A 21,381-nucleotide genomic window follows, 5' to 3' on the forward strand; every position below is an offset into this window, starting at 1 on the left:
TATGATCATTTAATGCGTTAGAGTGGTAGAAAAAGAGGAACAAGAGGAGATCACCAGACTGGTTGACACATTAAACCTTCTGTGACTGTCTGATGTTTAAAAAGCACTCGGTTTAGGATTTGTTGTGTTTGGATTTATTACAAGGCCTCAGCGTTCGGTTACCAGCATCAACAACATTTGGACGTTTTGTAACCAAATGTGGCCGAGGGAAGTTATGTCCCATAGTCTCCCCGTGTCATCTAATGTCTTTGGCACTTGAAGGGACTCCGGGGGGAAATAAATGCAGCCATAGAGGGACACTGTGTGGTTCTGGGCCAACAGCAACACATCAGGATGGTTAGTAAAGGCTACTTAGAGCCTGGAATGGATGGATGTGGGTGCCGCTGGAGACCGATAAATGGTGTTCATGTTCAGACTGAGCAATCTGTCATCCACTGGTTAAGAGGCTGTTGGGAAGCCATGGATACTAAACTGTTTGTTTTGCTCCCCGAAATGTTTCCGTTCCCCCCGTTTGAAACCGCCACAGCGACGTCATATTCCAGATTATGAAGTCCGTCTGAACAGAAGGAACATTCATCCACAGACTGCCGTTGTTTCTCATGAGCGGCGGTTTGAAGTGATTATTTCGCGTAATGGCCAACCCAGCTCGTTTTAATGAATAATATGGGCAGGGATTGAGCTCTTCCAGATGGCTGAAATGAAATGCCACCCTTAGCATTTCACCAGTTGGGCAAAGTAGTCATGCCAGCACGATGATGTTTATTATTCTGAATTACTTGGGGTTTCTGAAGAGCCCACAAAATATTCTTGAGTGATGTATTCCTATGTAATTTCTCCAGTGAGAGGAGTAGAGTTTTTTTCCCCCAAATCATGATTCTCTCTCCTCTTTTTCTTGTATCCACACAGGTAGCATCGAGACGAGCCTACGGGACGGTGACCCACACACCCCTGTTGGGACCCCCTGACCCCCCCCACCCCCCACCCCCATCCCCTCCTGAGGCAGGATGGAGCCCCAGGCTTCCCAGGGGCTGCTGGGAGCAGAGGGGGATTGTGGGATGTTGAGTCTGCTGGTGCCCAGTCCCCAGAGCGAGGCGGTGACCCACGAGATGGAGGAGCTGACGCTGCAGCCCACGCAGAACCTGCCTCCGCTCAACGAACGCAAGAATGGTGAGAAAACACTGTTATACAGAGAGAGAGTAGTTATGTCGGACTGGCCGCCATCTTGGAAGAGTGACAACAAAAAGAGATTTTAATGTTCACCTCTTTCTTCTTGAGAAAATACCAATTGGTAGGGTATTTGAATTACACTATAAAAGGTAGAAAAATACAAGGGAAGAAGAGGCAGTGTCGTGGGTATTTGTCATCTTTAACAACAACAATAAAAAACTCCAAGGGTCAAAAAGCCACTGATGCATCATTTAAGTAGTTTTTACACAGGCAATGAAAGAGTCCAATGTTCAAGCAAAACATTCATGGTTTTGATTGCTTATTCCAGAAAGGAAAATCAAAGTTTCAGCTATCTGTCTCTGCTCTGTTGTGTCCTGTTTGGGTAAAAAAAAAAAAAAAAAAAAACCCTCCCTGTCCTGGTACATGCTGGTTCTAATACAACTGCCTGCATATATACCTTAAGTACACTCTGGTCTACTGCCACCAGTGTTTTATAAATTATAAGAAACAAAAGGAAATGTATTCCAAATAAGTCAAATACACAAAAAGAAACTTAATAGCTCCTACAAGCAATAACATTATAATCTTTCGTTTTGTTGTAACTCCAACATGGTGACCTGTCCTGTATAACCGGATAACTGCATAACTCCATTGCCAAAAATACACTCCAGAGGTAGACACTCTCTTTATTAAAGCACTTACACATGCACCGGTGCATACTCACTTAATTCACCGAGTCAAGCATGCACACCGGCACGTACTTCCTCAATCAACCAATCAGTTTAAAACAGAGCCTCATAAAACTGAGTCATGGAGTCCTGATAGTCCCATCAGCCTTTCTTCTATGCAAGGCACGAGGAAATGATACTCATCGTGCTTGCCAGCTCGCACGCTAGCTCCTCATCACTCATCACTCTCACCATACTGGTGTTTTGGCAGCGCTGTGGGACGGACTCAGACACTGATGGATGGGCATGCGATTACCGGGCTTTAGGAGCGGGTTAGATCCGCCACTGGGTTTGCCAGTTCCTAATCACGGCTCAGATGGTCTAGGGAGATCGCTTAGTCGGCCCGTTAAGGCGCTGCGATATCGATCACCCTCCTCAGAAAAGTCCGTTCCATCAGATAGAGTGATGAGATGCGTTTAGTGTTAAGCCAGCGCTGTTCCAAGCCTGCAGCACTTTGGATTAAGCATGTTTTGGGATATGTGTGGGACTTTTGCGCTGTCATGCACGGCGGTCGCTGGTGCCTGCAGGAGAGCGAGAGAGTAAAACGTCGGACAGTGGAAACATTCTGTGGAATGTCAACAGTAGTAGCACCCACTCATCATCTTGGCTTTTGTCGTTTCCCCTCCGGAGAGAACACACACATACGCATACCTCATACTTTCCACCCCGCGAGCCATCCCCAGCCCTCTGCCAACCGCAGAATCCCTTCTCTCATATTGCATTTTAACACGCAAGGTGTTTATCTGTCTGTCATCGGGACGAGCCTGGTTGTTTTGGACCTCCGCTCCGCTGTCTGGGGCAGGAGGCTGGAGCTCAGACAGTCTAGAGGGAGAGCTTGAGTGTTGGTCTATCAGCAGAGTAGGGTGTCAGAGGCAGAGTCAGGGCTGTGAGGTTGGTGTGAAAGAGGATGACAACGTGGCGAGTAAGAGGCAGCCTATAATCTGAAATATAGAAGATGTTTGAGAGCAGTGAAAGCCTGCCGAGACGATAAAGAAGTGCAAAGCTTTACAGTTTAGTCAGAAGATGCCAACCACTTTGTCAGCTTGGTGGTTTAATTAGAGCCTGTTAGAACTTTTATTAACAAACGGTAAAATGTGGATGCGAGTGTCAGTTATCTCAAAAATGTTATTGCAGACTATTAGTTCAGTCACTTTTGACCAAATTTAATTCCATTTCATTTAACCGTGTTAATATATGAGAGGGGTGGAAGGTGGCTGACAGCAGGCAGAGGTCTGCAGCTAGATATTACTGCAGGAAATTCCAAATCTGGATATTGTATTAAATAAGAAATAGACAGTTGATATTATCATCGGCCATCAAAAATCCATAATTGGTTGACCTCTAGGTTGCAGGCAAAGTCTGTGGTCATAGAGGTTTTTAATTCATACTTAAGGTGTTCTGCAGAAAAGGAAACATACAGAGTGTTGTTCACCTGACACTTTGACTATTTTACCAGGCTTTTAGACCAGAATGGGACCTCCAAATGATGATTGGTTACTTGCCAAAGTGGCCGATAGTGTAGACAAATTCACCAGCCACAGAATTGTCAGAGGTTGATAAATAGTGAATGTTGCATGTAATTAAGTTTTTATTTAGTTGATTAACTGCACTCTCTATTGTACAGTAACTGTACTGTTGCATTTGAGTTAATTGTGGGAGTGAAATCTCTAGTCAGACAATCAAAAATTAGGCCAGGGTCACAGATGAGTGCACACACCCGTCCTGTCGCCCACGCCGAGGATGAGCTGCGCATTTGAAGCTCAGCGGTTGGGAAACAGAAGCGATGTCGCAACACAGAAGAGGGGAAGACATGTCATTCTTCATCAGAATGTCTCACACACACACACCACAACCACAAGCTGACCTACTGTGAGGCTTGTCTACTCTACCAGCTGCTTTTTCAGGTAGCCAGCCATTTACTATGCTAAAAGTTACATTTTAGGTGCAAAATATTAGAGTGTGTCTATGGGTCTATTAGCTGTGTTCAGTTGGAAATAGTCTGTTTTTGCCAACTTTTTGTGTCTTCATTTTTGTTACTAAATTAGTATTAAATCCACTTCTAGGTAGCATTAAAGGGTCTGAACAGCTTTCTGAAACTTGTAGATGTCCTGTTAAAATAGGTGGTAAAAAAAAGTTATGGTTTCTGTCCTGTTGTGTCTGCAGGTGAGACTCAAGCTGTGTCACTGCATTTGTCTGAAGGAGAGACTGTGTTTATATGTGAGTCTGTATTTACACACATTTCCACAGACCCACCAGGTGTGCATGTGTGTGTGTGCATTCCTGCCGCTGTGTGTGTGTGTGTGTGTGTGTGTGCGTGTGTAAACAGCTCAGTCATGTCATCCACCCCTCTCCTCAGCCTGCGTAGGTCACAGGTCAGTGTGTGTTTGTCCGGCTGGTGAGCATTTCCCGGAGGAAATGAGGACAATACGACTGGCTGGAAATCTATATGAATCACCTTAACCAAACATTCCCACATCACCCCCACATGTTGTGCAAATTTGTGATCTGTTTCAAGAAAGTGTAGCCTAACTTACATGGCTCTTGGTTTTGCAGGCCAGCTCTAAATGGAGATATATTGTAGTTTTAAAGCTGCAGTAGGCAACTTTGTACGTTGGCGGCTCCAAAGGACAGCGAGAGGTGACCGTTTAAAAAAATTTGAACTTCAATACCCAGAAATGTGACGTCAGTAAACTGCACACAGAACACTCATGTTTACCAACCAGGCCGGTCTGCGATTGCTTTACCAAAAAGACGACAGAGGAAAAGATCTAACGTTGGAGAGTCCAGCTTTCTCTGGACGGAGCGCTGCTCACTGCTGTTTAGGAGACAGATTGTGTTCTGCTCTGAAGTTTTGTTTAGTCACTTCCTGTGGGTGGAGAAGTGACCATACCCGACACCAGAATTTAATTTGGGAAACAGGGCAAATCGATGGCATCTCAATTAGTGGGAATGGGACATTCCTCTCTGTTGCAGCCCCACTTGTGATTTAGGCTAAGACGGGTGTATTTTTTTCACATAAAAATCTCACCTAGTGCAGCTTTAAAATGTTTTGTGTTGTTGCCACAAGCTTCTCCTTTCAGACTGAGGATGCAGTTGGTGGTTATCCTCCATTCTCCTCAGATGTGTCGTCAGTGCTGACTCAGACACTTTACTGTACCTCAGGAGTTAAAAGGAACTCGTCTAGTCTAATGCATCTGGCTGTGTTTGGATCGCTTACAGCCAGACAAATAATCCAACCCAAACTGGCTGAGTGAGAGAGAGAGAAGTGAGAGTGGGGGAGAGGAGAGGGGAGGAGGGAGTTGTGGCTGTATGATAGAAAAATAAAAAGCAGGGAGGGATGGAGAGCTAGAGGGAGGGATAGAGAAAGAGAGGACAGGCCCAGTTTTTGCTCCTGGGTAATTCTGAGGCGTTGCAGCGCTGTGGATTTTCATCGCTCAGTTGATCCTGTTACACTCAGTGTGGGTTGAGAGAATATGGCCAGTGGCTACATACATAGGACTCTAAACAGTAGCCAGTTACCTTGGGACCAAATGGCTTACTTACATGCTCGTGTTTGAGTCCAGTAGTCAGTCGTCTTGTGTGGAGCTACAGTGATTCTCCCAGACTAAGACCATGGCCTGTATGGAGGTAGAGACTCCCAGCGCCTGCACCGGCAGCTTCAGAGCAGGTGAGCGCTCCTCTTTTCTGGTTTTGCTGTCGTCTCGCTCATGGCTCTGGTCAGGCAGGCGAATACTGTTGGCTAGCTTGTTCTGGAGGCATTTTGGGCTTAATTCACCCAAACATCTGTGATGGGAGGCTCCGGCTTGATAACCCTGATGACACCCACCCACACCCTTTCCTCGAACATGACCCAGATTTCTAGGAATATGTGGAACAAGGGATAGTTAATTACATCTGGTGTATTGGTGGATGTAAATCTTTGCCTGTCTCTGATCCTGTTTCTGCACTGTTAGCTGGGGGTGGCGGTAGTGTACAGGCTAAAGAAGCAGACCAGATGATCACCACTTTGAATCTTCAACAGGCTGGGGAAGTGAGGCTATGTGGGGAAATTGAATAAGAAACCTTGTACCGTCCCTCAACAAGGTGCAGCGTTGAGGACTGTGCTTGTACCAGACAGCTCCCATGTGAAAGAATAAAAAAAAGTGCAGGTAGGACTGACTGCTGCTTGTTGAAGTCAGAAATAACTTCTAGCCAAATGCTGGTAAATTTTGCCTATGGCTGGTAAGTTTCACCACACTACAAGTACGGCTGGGTATTGGCAAGGACCTCACGATACGATACGTATCACGATACATTGCGATACGATACATATTGCGATACATTGCAATACTCTACATAATTTACTGAAAATTTTAAAATAGAGCTGAAAATACAACTTGCTGTGTACCACCTGGGTAGTCTAATATGTAGATCACATTATATTGATAACTCAGCGGACAAATTGAGGCAAAACTATTTAATTCAAAGGGATTTGAGGGAAATTTAAGGACATTTTAAATCCGTGTAAAACATGAATTTTTTTTTTAATGTGTCGATACGAGTGGCTGGAAAATCGATACAGTATCATGGAAAAAAATATTGTAATACTCAGCTGTATCGATTTTTTTGCACAGCCCTAACTACAAGCCACTTCTGGGGGTAACCAGCCATCGTTTGGAGGTCTTAAGCTATTCTAAGAATGTAATTGGCTGGTAAAGTAGTGAAAGGGGTCGGTGAATTTTAGGATGGACCAACTGCTGTGGCTGGTGCAGGAAAAAGTTTCCTGCTCTTGCCATCTGCTTGTGTGTCAACTGCTGGACTGGAACGCCTACCTTCTCGCTCATTTTAAGTCTCTCTGGATAAGAGCATCAGCTAAATAACAAAATAAAAGTAAAAACTGTTAAGTGTGGCTCGTCTTTGATGCAGTTTTGTATTTTTGAGTCAGTGTGAGGTAGGGTGGCTGAGTGGTGTGTTGACTTGGCGGGCCACTGGCCATAACTCAGAGTGTAAATGCTATAGCTATGTGACGGATCAGCTGTAGAGAAAGCATGTGGTGTGAAGTTGGCGAGGTCTTCTAATAACAGTGTGACGTTACAGTATGTTGTCAGCCTAACGCTACAGAGCAGGATATGAGTGGTATTTGGGGGATGGAATGGGGGAAGGGTGCCAGTGTGTGGTTACCTCTTCAGTTTCATTCTTTTTCTTCCCTTTTTATTTTCCTTCTTGCTTTTATTATTCTTCTTTATCCCTTCCCTGCTCTTCATTTTCTTCTTTTTCTTCTTCCCTCTCCTCTTCCTCCCTTTCCTCTTGTTTTGTATTCCTCCTGTTCTCTTCTTCCTCTTGCCTTTCCTCTACTTCTTTCTCTTTTTTATTTCCCTTTTGTCCTCCTTTGTGTTCTGTCACGATCAGAATGGCTCTTCCTTCCTTCATAACAGCTTGTCTCACCTCTCTCTCTCTTCCAGTGCTGCAGTTGAGGCTACAGCAGAGGCGAACCCGGGAGCAGCTGGTGGACCAGGGCATCATGCCACGTGAGTAAAGGCACTGCCAGTCGTCCATTACTCACACACTAGTCCACTAGCCTCTACACAGAAACGCTAAATTAGTATGGGTGGGCATATAACATCAACAAAGTGCCAACTCTGGTTCATACTGATAAGAGTGGCATAATAAACATGTTTGATATGACATCATTTATCTGGATGGTATTATTTATCAATAACATATTGTGTTTGGAATGATGATGAAACTGTTGTGTATATATTGCAGCTCTCAAGAGTCCGGCGGCTTTCCATGGGCAGATTCGCAGCTTGGAGAGAGCCAGGGTGAGACACACAATTTAAGAAATAAGCAGTTAGATTTTGGCTCTAGAGGTAGAGGGAACGCATTCCTGGGTTGTTGAGCTTCTGGATGCGGCAAAACAGAAGTTCAATAACAAGACAATGCATGCTCGGAGCCACAATGTTGAAACATACTGTTCTTAAAAAAAAAAAAAAAATTCCACAGCAGAATGTCTGTGCCCTTGATGAAGACATTCTCTTGTTTAAACATTTTTTTTTAAATCATAAAAATATGATTTGCATCAAGGCTGCAGAAGTGTGGTTTGTGCAATTTTGAAACGAGAGTATGACCGTGTCTTTTCCCTCTCTTTAGACAGAGAATTTCCTGAAACATAAGATCCGTAGTCGTCCAGAGAGAGCAGAGCTGGTCAGGATGCACATCCTCCAAGGTACTGATACACTAATTCACTTTTGCTAGATTGCAATTGCTAGACAAAATGAGATGCTGAGGGATGCTCTGTTTACGCTTATCGGGCCGAAATGTAGAATTAACACCCTTTATCATAATAAGGTGTCCAATTACAATTTTAGCTCTGAATTATGCAGCAGAAACAGCATGGGGTTCAAATCAGCACCAGACATGGAGCCATAAACAAAATCACCCCCAACCAGCACTGATGGAAGCGGTGTGGCACTCAAGCTACCCATAAGCTCATATTAGACATTGCAGTCTCTTGATATCTTCTTTCGATGTGCGTGTGTGTTTTCCAGAAACGGGGGCGGAGCCCTCGTTACAGGCCACCCAGATGAAGCTGAAGCGCGCCCGGCTGGCTGACAACCTGAACGAGAAGATCGCCCAGCGGCCCGGCCCCATGGAGCTGGTGGAGAAGAACATCCTGCCGGTGGACTCCAGCGTCAAAGAGGCCATCATCGGTGAGAGAAGGGGGGGGAAAGGAAATTTAGGCGGATGGTTTTGCTGTCTGTGGGCAGTCGGTACGAGCAACTTGAGCAACTGTTGCAATGAATCAAGAAAGAATACTCATGAGCAGTTTTGACTCAGAAGTTTTTACTGTTGGAGGAGTAACTTAATTAAAAAACAGAAATTTCTATAATCAACTTTTTTACTTTTTTTACTTCTTTATTCCTATCAGTTGTGTTTGACTCATTATTGCACATTATTACAGGCAGAGTTTCAGTGAATTTAGGAAGGTAGAAAGACAATGTGACTGAAAACTACAGATATCATGTAATTTGTCCTCTAACCATGACATGTTACTATGCTGTCTCCTATCATCAGTGGGCCAGGTGAACTATCCCAAGGTGTTGGATGAAGACAGCGGTGACGCTCTGTCCCCAGAGCAGCCGGCCAGCCAGGAGTCCCAGAGTTCAGTCCCGTCACCTGGGGACATCAAGCTGCCGGAGACCCTCTCTCCAGCCCCAGCACCTCCACTGCTACCCAGCACCATGCTGCAGGTGAGACAGAGTGTTAGTAATACTGGAGTTTGTGTATGTATTGCCTGCAGCCTCTACTGCCTGATAGCTCCCTGATAGCTCCTAAAGGTTTATGTAACTTCATAACATTGTTTGATGTTGGACTTGACAGTGTTTATAAGAATTCAGTGTCTGCATTGCAGATATGAGCGTGTTTTTGTTCTGCTCCCTCAGGCCCTCCCAGTTGTTACACAAGCAACTACAGACTTCCTGAAAGTTTTCTCTGCCAATGAGCAGCCTGCCAGCCGCCCAGCTCCCACCTTCACTCAGCCAATCACAACAGTTGCTCCCTCAAAACCGGGCCCAACATTGGTGAAAGTACGGGCGACAAAATTGTTTCTTTTCACCTCAAGAAATATAACCTGACATGTTTTTGTGAATACTTGAATGCTCTCTTTATGGTAAGAATATCTTTCCTCCCACAACAGCAAAGCCAGCCGAAGCAGCCGTCAGAGAAGAGTCGCAGTAAGAAGGGCAAGGAGCCGAAATCCAGGGTGAAGAAGCTGAAGTACCACCAGTACGTTCCTCCAGACCAGAAGCAGGAGGCCAGCGAAGCTCCCATGGACTCGTCTTATGCCCGACTACTGCAGCAGCAGCAGCTGTTTCTCCAGCTGCAGATCCTCAGCCAGCAACAGCAGCACTACAACTATCAGACTATATTACCTGCACCACTCAAGTATGTTTAAAAAAAAAAACTAAACTAAAATATAATTTCCTGCACTAAAATAACGTTTTAAAACTACAAATACCAGGCTATAGTGAGGGACTGCAGCGTGACTTAGTGGTTAGAGTAAAGGTTTATTGAAGGGCTCCAACCCCAAAATAGAAAAAAAAAAAAGAATAAAATAAGAAATAGAATCAACAAGCAAATGGTTTAAAATGGTCAATACAACATAAAATGAGACCCATGTGCACAACTACACAAAAGTAGAAACTCTGACTGCTATGACAATTGAGGGAATGAACGTACATTGGAAAAAAAGATGATTATGTGCCTTAATCAAGCATATAATATGGCCTGATTACATTATAATTTTACTACCTGTTCCATTGAAGTATACCGACCGAAAATTATGGCTTTTCAAGGATAATTTGCTCTATTATATTATGTTAAAAATGCACCTTTTTTCTCGGTAGGCAAGGCTCGGCTCCATGACTCAGACTTCCCCCATTATTTTTCTTCCTACTCCCACAATCAGTGTCTGAGAACGGCTGAAAAGCAAGCCAAATATTGTTGTTTTCAATGACCCAGAGGGCCATTAGCTAGTTTCCAATAACAACTCTCCGTCTAATGATATTAATAACCAACAGGATGTTGTTCCCCATCTGCTGTTTTCATAAATGTCCTCTCAGAGGCTGCATGGCCAAGCTGCCTTTGAACTGCGCTCAGGTATTGTCGTTTGGTTGACTGGCTTTGTTAGTGAGGCGCAGGGCACAGGATGGACGGCCTGTTCATAATGAGAACAGATTTCCTCTCTCTTATCCTTTCTCTCCCTCTCTTTCTCTCTCTTTCTCCAAATTATTATGCTTCTCATTGGTCCACCTTCCCTCTTTCTCCCACTTACTCTTTCTCTCTCTTTCATGTGATTTGATTATTGCCTCGAATGGCAATGACCTCAACTTCAACCATTTTGTTGTTTTCTTTCTCTTTCTTTCTTTCTGTCTTTAGACCGGTGGCAGAGGGTCAGGGCAGCAGTGCCAGCAGTCTGCCAACCTCCATCGTAGTATCTTTGCCCACCGCCCCTCCTCCCCCTCCCCCGCCTCCGGCCCTGACTCCGGCTCGGCCCAACAACTCACTATCCAACCGCAAGCCCGGGGTCCTGCCTGCCAACCTGGAGGAGATGAAGGTATTTAGAAACTCAGTTGTACCAGCAATCATAGGCGAATAGGACTGCTGACCCCTTTAAGCTTGAAACGGCATGCTCAGGCTTGATACATCCCACTCAGTTGTTCAAAAACCAAATTACATCAGGATATTACACAGCCAGTAAAGGAATGTTTTCATAGGATGCTGCCCATTGTATACAAAACTAGCAATAACAGATTTTCAGGTTCCATATAGCAAAAATACCTGAGAGGGCGTTATGTTCTACATTTCCTGTCAGTCATCATATTTTACTAACTGAAAAGCTTTCTTTCTCAAAGTAGTGTGGAATAAAAAAATATAAGAAAATAAGAAAGATCAATAACTAGCTCACTTACCTAAAGAGCTGCCGTTGCAACCAATAAAGCATGGGCAGCTGTGTTTTCTCGGAATCATCGGCACCGTCAGAAGTTATCTTTGATCTATCAGATTACTTTTGCAAAACTACATTTTTTTTCTAATAATAGTTACACACTGACATTTATAATTACCTGTATTCCTCTCTAAAATTGATGGTGACATGTTTGTAAATGCCTTCCCAGGTGGCTGAGCTAAAAATGGAGCTGAAGCTGCGCGGCCTCCCTGTGTCAGGAACAAAGACGGATCTGATCGAGCGACTGAAGCCCTTCCAGGACAGCCCCAGCACCCCTGCTCCCACCTCCACTCCTGCCTCCGCCCCTCCCACCCTCTCCTCCATCCCCATGGAGGTCACCAGCACCAACACCGCCCCTGCCATATTCCTTCCCGCCCAGCAGGTGGCTCTAGAGAGCATGAGCTCAACTCCTCCAGTCTCGCCCGTTCCCATCGAGTCCTCCATCCTCCAGCAGGATCTAGGGATGTCTGAGGCTCTTTGTGACCTGCAGATGGTGATCTCCGGCCGGGCAGGCGCTGGGTCCTCGCCCCTCCGGCCTCCTCATGTCCCGGAGGAAAAGGACAGGAGGCTCCATGAGAAGGAGCGACAGATCGAAGAGCTGATGAGGAAGCTGGAGCACGAGCAGAGGTTGGTGGAGGAGCTGAAGATGCAGCTGGAGGTGGAGAAGAGGGGACAAGGAGGTCCCACCACTGACCCCGCCTCTGTACCCTCCAAACTCACTCCTGTACAAACTGTCCTGAACTCGAATATGGTCAAAATGGAGGGCAGAGTCCTCTCAAACTGTTCAACCACTGCCGCCTCCATTACAAACTCTCTCCTAGGCTCCCAGGCTCTCACAAACCACCTGCCAACGATGGTGAAGTTGGAAGATGTGACTGTCTCTTCCGGCAAGCCGCTCCAGCTCCAGCACCAGAACCAAGCCCAGCTCCTCAGCCAGATCCAAGCCCAGGCCAAGCCCCAAGCAACCTCCAGCCCACAGTTAGTCTCCCAGCCCCAGAGAAGTCCCAAACTGCAGGCCCAGTCCCAGCAGGCGGCCCCCAGCCTGCAGCAGTTCTTTATCAGCCACCAGGGCGGGGTGTCCCAGGTGCTGGGCCAGCCCCAGACCCTGCTGACCAGGCCGGGTCAGCCTCAGACTCTACTGACCACCACCGGCCAGTCTGGAACGCAGATCCTCCTCCCAGTCTCACTGCCCAGCAACGCCACCACAATCCAGCTGCCTACCACTACTGTCAGCCTGCAGGTACGTTAGGAGACACATACAGCAGCATAATATCTATCTAAGGATGGGAAGATATGCTAATCTCACGATACGATTCGATACGTGACATGGGGTTCACGATTCGATACAAACACAACATGACGTAGTAAAGGTTCAATGACAGCAAAGTATGACTGTGCACAATTATGTTTATTTCTGGGACACAAATCTTCCTAGCAATGGCTTTGGCTTGCTAAAATGTAAACAACAATTAAAAGTGTTATTGCAAAGTGCAAATAATATAATCTGGATGGAGAGCTTGTGAAATTGTGATGAGCAAATCGTCTCATTTGTGATTACTACAGCAGACTAAAATGGCGCTAATATCACAATTAATTTTTCTGCCTCATTTTTCTGCCTTGTCACATTTTTGTATTGCGATACATTGAATTTCGATATATCATCCCATCCCTAGTTGTAATATTGTTAAAGCATCATATTTGTGTGCTTTATTGTGTTGACATTTTTTGTTTTTAGCCAGCGCTAAAAATTCAACTTAAGATTTCATGATGATGAGACAAACTACAGTAGCAGAATTGGATGCGTAGTCTCAGGTTTTTACAGTTTCTGTTTCCTCTGAATCTCAGCCTGTGCTCCAGGCTACAATGTCAAATCCAGCACCAGGTCTGGTCCAGGCTTCAGTTCCTCAGCTGCAGAGCAACAAGGTGGAGACGGCATCCAACCAGCAGTTAACCAACCACAACCCGCTGCTACAGGTCAGCCACACCACATCACTTGTTGCTTTCCTGTGGGAAATAGTGATTCAATGAGTTTCACTAATGCATCATTAGTGTGTCTGCTGTGCTTCTGGAGTAAGAGTATGAGTTTTCCCAGAACTGGTGTTTTGTAGTGTTTGGCGTCGTATTTACTATCGTCAGCTTGCATAAAAGTCGAAAAGTCATATCTCTATGTCAGAACGTTTTTATTTACTTTCAGATTAAGCTTGCTTTACATTTTACCAGAAAATCATGCTCCAGTTGACTTAAGATGATCATGCTGCATGTGACAGCAGGGGAAGTTGTGTATCAGTAAAACATGTCCTATGGGAAATACTTGCTGTATCTTCTGTTCCCTTTCTTCAAACAAACCAATAACGGCTAATCTAAAACCAAAAAAAAGTTTACTTGTCTAGAATTATTGCATTTTTAACAACTTGAAGTGTTGTTTTTCTCTCTCTCTCTTTTTGCTGTGGTATCATAGAACTGAACACATCATATATACATGGGCTGGTATCAGCACAAAAGTCAAATGTTTCTGCTGTGTCAACACTACTCTCTCACTGTGTCCCAACAGACTTTAACAATGTGCAATAATACTCCTACCGGTTTGGACAACCAGACTAGACCTGAGATGAGTCCTCAGTGTTTCCTGAGGAGTTCCCCAGAGAACAGAGTCTCTCCGCGGGCTTCACCCAACCACACCCTCTCCAACGGACCCCTCCACAAGGTATCAGAACTGAGTGTTTTACTGGAGGGAAAGGGGGAGGGGCTTAGTTTAATTTGGCTCGGTCGCTTGTAGAAATAGCTGGATGCTTTTTAAGATGAGTCAGCATTGAAGCTATCGCACAACAACTCTGTTTCACATACCTGACGCAGAACAAGATCCTCCTTTACTTTCTTGAAATGTGCCCACGTTGGGCTTTTGTGTGGCTTTGACAATGACATAATTGCTTCTGCTGGAGGAAGCAGCTGCTGGAGGGGGAGTACAAAATAACGCAAGAGAGAGCGTGGAGGTTTTTGCATTTTTTGTTTTGTATATGATATCAGAAGCTCTCTAGCAGCTGGTCTACAGCCACAGCTTATACTCAGCTTGAGAATTAGAGTTAGCTCCACTCTTTTATAATTGTTTAAATGACGTATCTCAGTATTTAAAAAAAGAACATGTTAATGGCCAAATTACCAAAGTCGATGTTGGTCCCCATGAATAACTATTCAAATATTCATTATTTTTGACCGCTCCTAAATATTTCATTATTACAGTTTCCTCAGACAGTGGCTGGTTCTCAGTGTGCTCATGTTCTTTCTTTCTTTCTTTCTTTCTCTCTTTCTTTCTCTCTCTCTCTCTCTCTCTCTCTCTCTCTCTCTCTCTCTCTCTCTCTCTCTCTCTCTCTCTCTCAACTCTCAGTCTTCCTCTCCGTCCCAGCCTACCTTCATCCTCCAGTCCACCTCCCTGGTTCCCCAGCCTCCCAAGACCAGAGAGCCCCCCCGCTATGAGGAGGCCGTCAAACAGAGCCGCAACCTGCACATCAACAATGTTTCACAGGTTAGACACACACACACTCACATCCACTACTACCACAACACACACACACACACCAGACGTCACTTAATCTTTGCTGGTTGTTTTGTCCAGTTCTAGACTGTATCCTTCAGAATACAGACAAAAGTATTAATGTCTGAATCTGTTTTCAGTTGACGGCCTTGAAGAATCGTTACGCTATTGGTCACGCAGCTCCACATATCTCAACTGATTGGCTCTCTTCTCAGGTTCCCACGGCAACCAGCCAGCAAATGGATGACTTGTTTGACATCCTCATAGAGAGTGGAGGTAAGGCAGCACTCACACTGACAAACACACACACACACACACTGACACCAGACTCCGACACCTTCTCTGTAGTATGAGCAAATATACAGAAATCCAAAGGACTGTGGAAACTGTTAGAACTCTTTTCTATCTATTTCTATTCTTTGCTAGCGGCAGCCTCAATCCAAAAATATCGGTATTGGCCTTGAAAAACCCCATAATGGTTGAACTCTAATGCTAATCCATGTTTTCATACCCTGTGCCTTCTCCCCTCTCCAGAGATCACCCCGTTCATCCAGCAGGACCCCCCAGCGTCTCTCCCCAAGACGCTGCCAGTCACGGCCAACATCACCACCCTGCCGGTGAGCACCGCCCTCTCCAGACCGCCTCCCCAGATCCAGCTGGCCCCCCCGCCCACCCTGAGCCCCGCGGCCGACCCCAGCCTGCACAGCCTCTCCTCCCTGGCCACCGACAACCAGCTGGAGGCCTTCCTGGAGGGGACGCTGGCCGGGACCTCCCCGGCGTCCGACCCCCGCACCCTGGGCCTGATGGAGGAGCTGCAGGCCCAGCTGATGGAGCAGCAGCCCTACTCCCCCATGGACACGTCGGAGCTGTCCTTCTGCGACTCGTCCTCGCCGCCCTCCTCCATCAACATGGGCCTGTCCGACCCGGCGCTGGACAATATGGAGTGGCTGGACCTCACCATGCCTCCGGGGCCCGCGGGGGCGCTCACACCGCTGGGGATCCCAACGGACTTCCTGGATACACACGACCTGCAGCTGCACTGGGACTGATGGACGGACAGACAGATTGATGGATGGTTGAAAGGCAAGAGGCACACTGAGGGCAGAGGATTGGTGGAGCAGCTGAGCTAGGACTGAGGGATGGATGGAGGAAGAGAGATTGACAGCAGACGAGGAGAAGAGTGGTTGAGTTTGAAAGGTTTAAAAGAGAAGAAAAAATCAGTATCTGGAAGATATTTGTGGGGGGAAAAAAACCCATGGCATTTCTGTGCCATGTCTCTCTCAGTAGTACATCTATACTGTATAGACTTTAATACTCCCACTATACTACAGTATGAGTCACAGTACAGGCTGTGCACTGATTCAAATTGAACTACAAGCAAGAATTTGCACAGCTTTAGTTGAGAAAAAAGTTTGTATCATGGCTGAACAGCCGGGAAAACGTCATCACGTAGGATTTGTGATAAAGGGATTTTAAACAAAGAGTAGACTTTTACGATGTCATGATTTTAGTGATAATTTGCGGAGACAAGGAGACAGAGCCAAATGAATACTGGTGGCACAGACTGTGTATGTAAATACTGTTTAAACCACACTTGTAAAACTTTACTTTAGGATAGCCTGAATATTATGGGGTAGCTCAGATTAACCAATTGTCTCTACTGGAGGTTTGGCTGGTGTTCAGAAAAGCACAAGCCTGGCCGGGACTGTTGGCTCACGGTGAAGACTGAATCTGTCGTACTGTGTTAGCACAGTAACAGAACATGAGAATACTACAGGGTCTGGACCTAGTTGATAGCCATTGCTCCACTGAAGCATACTGTGCCATACTAGGTTATAAAAGCTGGTGGGTTCAACAAAACAAAAACAACTGTGCCACTCTAAATAACAGTTCGCTGACTACAGATTGAGCCTAGCTCTGGATTACAAAACCACTTCGAATGGAGTGTGGATTCCCACAGAAGATGTGTTCTAGTCTAGGATTAGGCTGTAATCTGTGTCTGGGACATCAGTGCTTTATAGAAGCTTTATGGTGTCTATACAGCCTCAGCTACTTACCGCCTGGCCTGGGAAAGCTCATACTTCCAGTCCAAGTGCTTTCAACACTTTGAGAAGACTTGAGCCTGTCTGGAACGCTGGACAGTCTGCAGCGCTGGACAGGAGGGTCTTCAGACTGAGGGACGGTCGGTTCAGTCGGCTCCCTTTAGGATTCAAAGCCAGACACGCTGTCAGTCACTGACACGTATTTTAAAGGGATTCCTTAACCATGACTTTTAGCTGAGAAGAGGTGAAGCCTCTGTTCACACTGGTCCTCTTACTACAGTATACAACATGGATTTCATTTTCCTGACTAATCTGATACATTGTATCAGATGAGACTGTTTTCTTCTGACCTATCATGACCCTCCGGTCAAGCTGATGAACCAATGAACTGACTCTAAGAACAAAGACGCGACTCCTGTCAGATGACGGCTGGAGGAGGCTCCTCCCACTCTGTGAGAGCTATGCACTAAAGAGGCAGAGAAATCGGACGACGTGCCTCGTTCACCTCAGAACAAGGAAATGTGAACTTTGCGTATCCAAGGCGGTAAAACGAAATGATCGATACAGATCATGATCAGCGTAACGATCATATTTTGACCATGTGGCCAATTGCTCGTTCCTCTGCTCCAGAGATCCTGCAGTTATTGTCCAAGTCTATCTTATTTTGAATGTATCTTCGAATCGATCGAAAAATAAGACTTTACATACAATGTTGGCAGCTTTTTTTTTTCTCGTGATAGAAAACTGACATACAATATTCGCAAGGGAACAAATGCCAGTCTGAGACATGCAGGCGCACGTCAATAACACGTGAACTGTGTGTGTGCTGCAGAGATTACAAGTTATAATGTGGCGTAAAGATGTCTTTGGAGAGGGTGCGCTTTATATCTAGCTGTCCTAAAGTGTCTCTGCACTTTGTGTGTGTCAGGGTGGGAAATTACTGTGCCACCAGCCACCAATCAAATGCTGGTTAAATGTTTTGCCTGTGGCTGGTAAATTAGGCTACTCCACCAGCCCCTGTGGCAGGTAACCAACCATCATTTGAAGGTCTTGTGCTATTCTAAAAATAATATTTGGCTGGTGAAATAGACTAAGTGGCTGGTGCATTTTGAGATGCACCAGCCACTATGGCCTGTGGACAAAGAAGTTAGTTTCCTGCCCTTGTGTATGTGTCTGTTTGTGTGTGTGTGTGTGTGTGTGTGTGAGAGAGAGAGAGAAAGATTGGGGGCAAGTAAGCATGTTGATTTATGCGCGTACATGTGAATTTGTCTTCCTGTCTTTTTTGCATGTACATCTGTGTACGTGTCTCTGTGTGCATGATTGTATTCATGTTTAATCTCGGGCTATTTTGGGCTCTTTCTCAGCCGTCTCCCTCAACTTGTCTGAAGATATTTGGTAAAGTTTAATATCTATAAAACCAAATCATTTGCTATCCAGTTAACATGTTCAAAACCTTACTTTTTAAAAGGCTTCTGATGACTGTTTTTAGCTGTATTGTTTGGTTGGTGTTATACAGTCAAAACGCACAGACACCTTTGAGGTGTGACTAACGTGTGAGGCTGTGATACGGTTTAGATGTTTATTTTTGATGGATTGCACCTTTAAAATGATCTTCTCAAGTCCCACTTGCTATGTCATGTCAAACCTAATTATTGAGTTACTGATTGAGTATCTCAGTCCAAATATTCTGGTCAATACTGTATAGGATTGATACAGTTTTACTGTATAGCACTTTGAAATACAATGGCTTTTTTAAATTCTCATTTTTTGATCAGTCTTTAGTGAAATAACATCTACATTTGAACCACTTGAGTTCTGTTATTACGTCCATGGGCACTAGAGGGCGACACCTCTCTGATTGTTCTGTTGTGGCTTTGTGGCTCATTTTCAATGACAGCTTTTGGTATTTCAGGGTGATTTCTAACAAAAAAGTTAAAAGAGGCTATTATTCTCCATTTTTAAACAAGATTATTTTTCTGCCTGTAAAATGCAATTTTGCTGCTCACGTTGGCAATACTTTAGGGCGACCTAAGCAAATAGTTTCCTGGTTTTGATTGAATGTTGGAAAAAAAAGCAGGGCCCTTGTAATCATTACTGTCTGTCTGAAATATGGTGCTCTTGTTTGCCGCAATTCCACTTTTATCATGAGATCAGGCCCAGACACATTAACTGGCAGGTCTGAACGTTTCCAAACTGGATCTTGCTTGCATTGTGATCCAGTGAGCTCGACCACCTGAGAGAATAATGCCAAATACTGCACATTCAACATGTACTATGAAGAGCTTGTGTTGTGTCGTCTGCTTCTGAGCTTGCTTGTATTTCAGTTTGTTTTTTTACATCGCTACAAGAGTTTTTTTGTTTTTAAATCCTATGTAGGACGGACAGTAAGAGTCAGTGTTTGATTCATGCTTATCCTTAAGAATTTTTCTAGAGGAGATGATCTTTAATAGTGTTTTTATTAGTCTGTCCGCTTTAGGGCTATCAAAGTAGATATTTTGTTGCCAAAAATGGCAGTGGAACATATTATCATGTTGAGTATCTTTTGTTAATTTCACACATTTTTTTCTATTTATCACTTTTTTGGAGGGTGTGTATAAAAGCATTTAATCTTTTTTCAACATATGTAAAATCTGTAAAAGAAAGTTTCATCTGTATATCTTTGGTTTGCAGAGTTTTTTTTAATTGTATGTTTACTTTTCATATCCAACATACAGAAACCTCTTGGCTGCGGAGCACAGTGAATCTACATACGTATGCTGTGTATTATTTTACAACTGATTTACTCTCAATCATGTGACACCACTTACCATTGGCCACTATGGTTATTGATTGGCCAGACAGGGACAGCTAAAAGCAATAAGTGTAATGGCTGCTCTCCCTTGATATACTGTACTGTATGTCTGTATGATCCTGCCTTGATTTTTAACGTAAGAGCCTTTACTACAAAGTAATACAACAGCTTGTGAGTTGTTCCAGTCAAAGCACTTCATATCTGAGTGGTTCATTGGGGGTTCATATCTCTAAAGGGTTGCTAGAGAAACCCCCATATGTTAGAGATTCGTGGAAGTACATGAGTTCGCGAGCCCGTTTATAAAGGGGTTCCTGAGGGAACATTCTGGGGTTCCCCTTTGATTGCAATCTGAAGAACCCCTAAAGGTTCCTCAAACTTTTTCTATCAGCTCCTTACTTTTCACAGTGTAAGGAGCTGATAGATATCGGCTTGGGCTTTCCTATAGTCACCAAGGTGTTTGACTTCAGCTCTTCTGATCCTCTTAGTTCTCAATCATCGTAGTTTAATTGTCGTACGAAACATTGTAGATTTTTCGGCAGAGGAGCTGAATTTCAGAACCGAACTCTGTGCAAGACGTCTCTTCAAAGTAGACGCAGAGATTCAAAGCGGGGGAACCCGGTAGAAGCAGAAGAGGCGTCGAGGTCGTTCATCATCACGTCAGTTTAACATCCGTCTCCTCTCCCTCTCTTCCACGCCACCACCCATGCCATGCCTCTCGTTGTTTGTACGCCATATGTTTTGCACATTGTGTACATATTTATATAGATGTAATGCATATTTTTATACATGTAACACATCCATGGGCTCTCTCTATTTTGTAAATACTCAAAGATGTATATAAGTACTGTATGCCTTTATGTGTCAATAAAATTTGGTGTACTGTGAAAAGCTCTGGATGACTTATTTTCAGAATAATCCTCGTTTTAATATAATGGAATCATCAATCATTTATAGAGGAATGAAGATGCATGGTACTCTCTGCCTCTGTAACAGGGAAACCATTACCTTTGCATTGTTTATTTACAGCATATGAGCTATAGCAACAAGTGGGATGAAGACCGCAACAGAACAGTTCTTTGTCAGTACGTCCTACTGGGTGATACACCAATTTTTGCATATCATGTTTATTCAGGTTCCATTCCCATTTCCCTAATGTTTAGATAACGAACATTCTCCAAATATATTTCCATAATATTTGAGAAACTTTTTAACCGATAAACCATGTAGCAGTAGAATAACATCAGGAGCAATAAGAACAAGGCTTGGAATTGTGCAGCTGTAACATGCTATTATTATCATTTGGCATTGCTTCAAAGTGAGCACCATGTTTTAATCCCACTGTTTTGAGATTAGCATATCTCATTCCCTTTTCTGTTTACACATTATTCATTGTGGAAAGACTCATTTCTTGTCACCACACCCAGAGCTGCAGAGAAATATTTACATTACAGTGTTGTTGAATAAAGTCCATGTTATTCAGACAGTATGCAAAGTCCAGAGGCTGACCCATGTAATCAGTCTAAGAGAGAGGTTGAAGTATCACTCTGTTTAAAAGGGTCCTGGCACAGATATCACAAAACAAATTTGTGACTCTGAGATTTGTAATTATCAGTCTTTGGACAGTTTGTACCAGGGCTGTT

The 21,381-nt window shown here is 44.4% G+C and overlaps 1 protein-coding gene across 2 annotated transcripts; it reads left to right on the plus strand.

Moving 5' to 3' along the window:
• Window positions 1-945: 945 nt before the first annotated feature.
• mrtfba (myocardin related transcription factor Ba) lies at window positions 946-20,615 on the plus strand. 2 transcript variants are annotated; one of them, XM_071535701.1, is made up of 15 exons: window positions 946-1,167; window positions 7,337-7,402; window positions 7,641-7,696; window positions 8,025-8,100; window positions 8,423-8,584; window positions 8,949-9,124; window positions 9,317-9,460; window positions 9,571-9,818; window positions 10,812-10,989; window positions 11,549-12,619; window positions 13,225-13,353; window positions 13,931-14,083; window positions 14,762-14,899; window positions 15,049-15,184; window positions 15,443-20,615. In XM_071535701.1, exons 1-15 carry the CDS (start codon window positions 1,005-1,007, stop codon window positions 15,955-15,957), a joined length of 3,411 nt encoding a protein of 1,136 aa, XP_071391802.1. In that variant the 5' UTR covers window positions 946-1,004; the 3' UTR covers window positions 15,958-20,615. The 2 variants fall into 2 exon arrangements, with proteins under 2 accessions (XP_071391802.1, XP_071391803.1); XM_071535702.1 differs by having other exon boundaries at window positions 15,124-15,184.
• The last annotated feature ends 766 nt before the right edge of the window (window positions 20,616-21,381 follow it).

This window comes from Centroberyx affinis, unplaced genomic scaffold (assembly GCF_046629955.1).
Source record: "Centroberyx affinis isolate AG114_WGS23_722 - 3 ecotype Tasmania unplaced genomic scaffold, CSIRO-AGI_Caff_v1 ptg002751l_1, whole genome shotgun sequence".
NCBI lineage: Eukaryota > Metazoa > Chordata > Actinopteri > Beryciformes > Berycidae > Centroberyx > Centroberyx affinis.

Bases quoted from the DNA above. Each gene is read 5' to 3' on its own strand.
- mrtfba (XM_071535701.1), top strand. From the start codon at position 1,005: ATGGAGCCCCAGGCTTCCCAGGGGCTGCTGGGAGCAGAGGGGGATTGT. The intron at 7,697-8,024 runs GTGAGACACACA...CCCTCTCTTTAG, and splicing joins GCAGCTTGGAGAGAGCCAGG to ACAGAGAATTTCCTGAAACA. The intron at 9,125-9,316 runs GTGAGACAGAGT...CTGCTCCCTCAG, and splicing joins TACCCAGCACCATGCTGCAG to GCCCTCCCAGTTGTTACACA.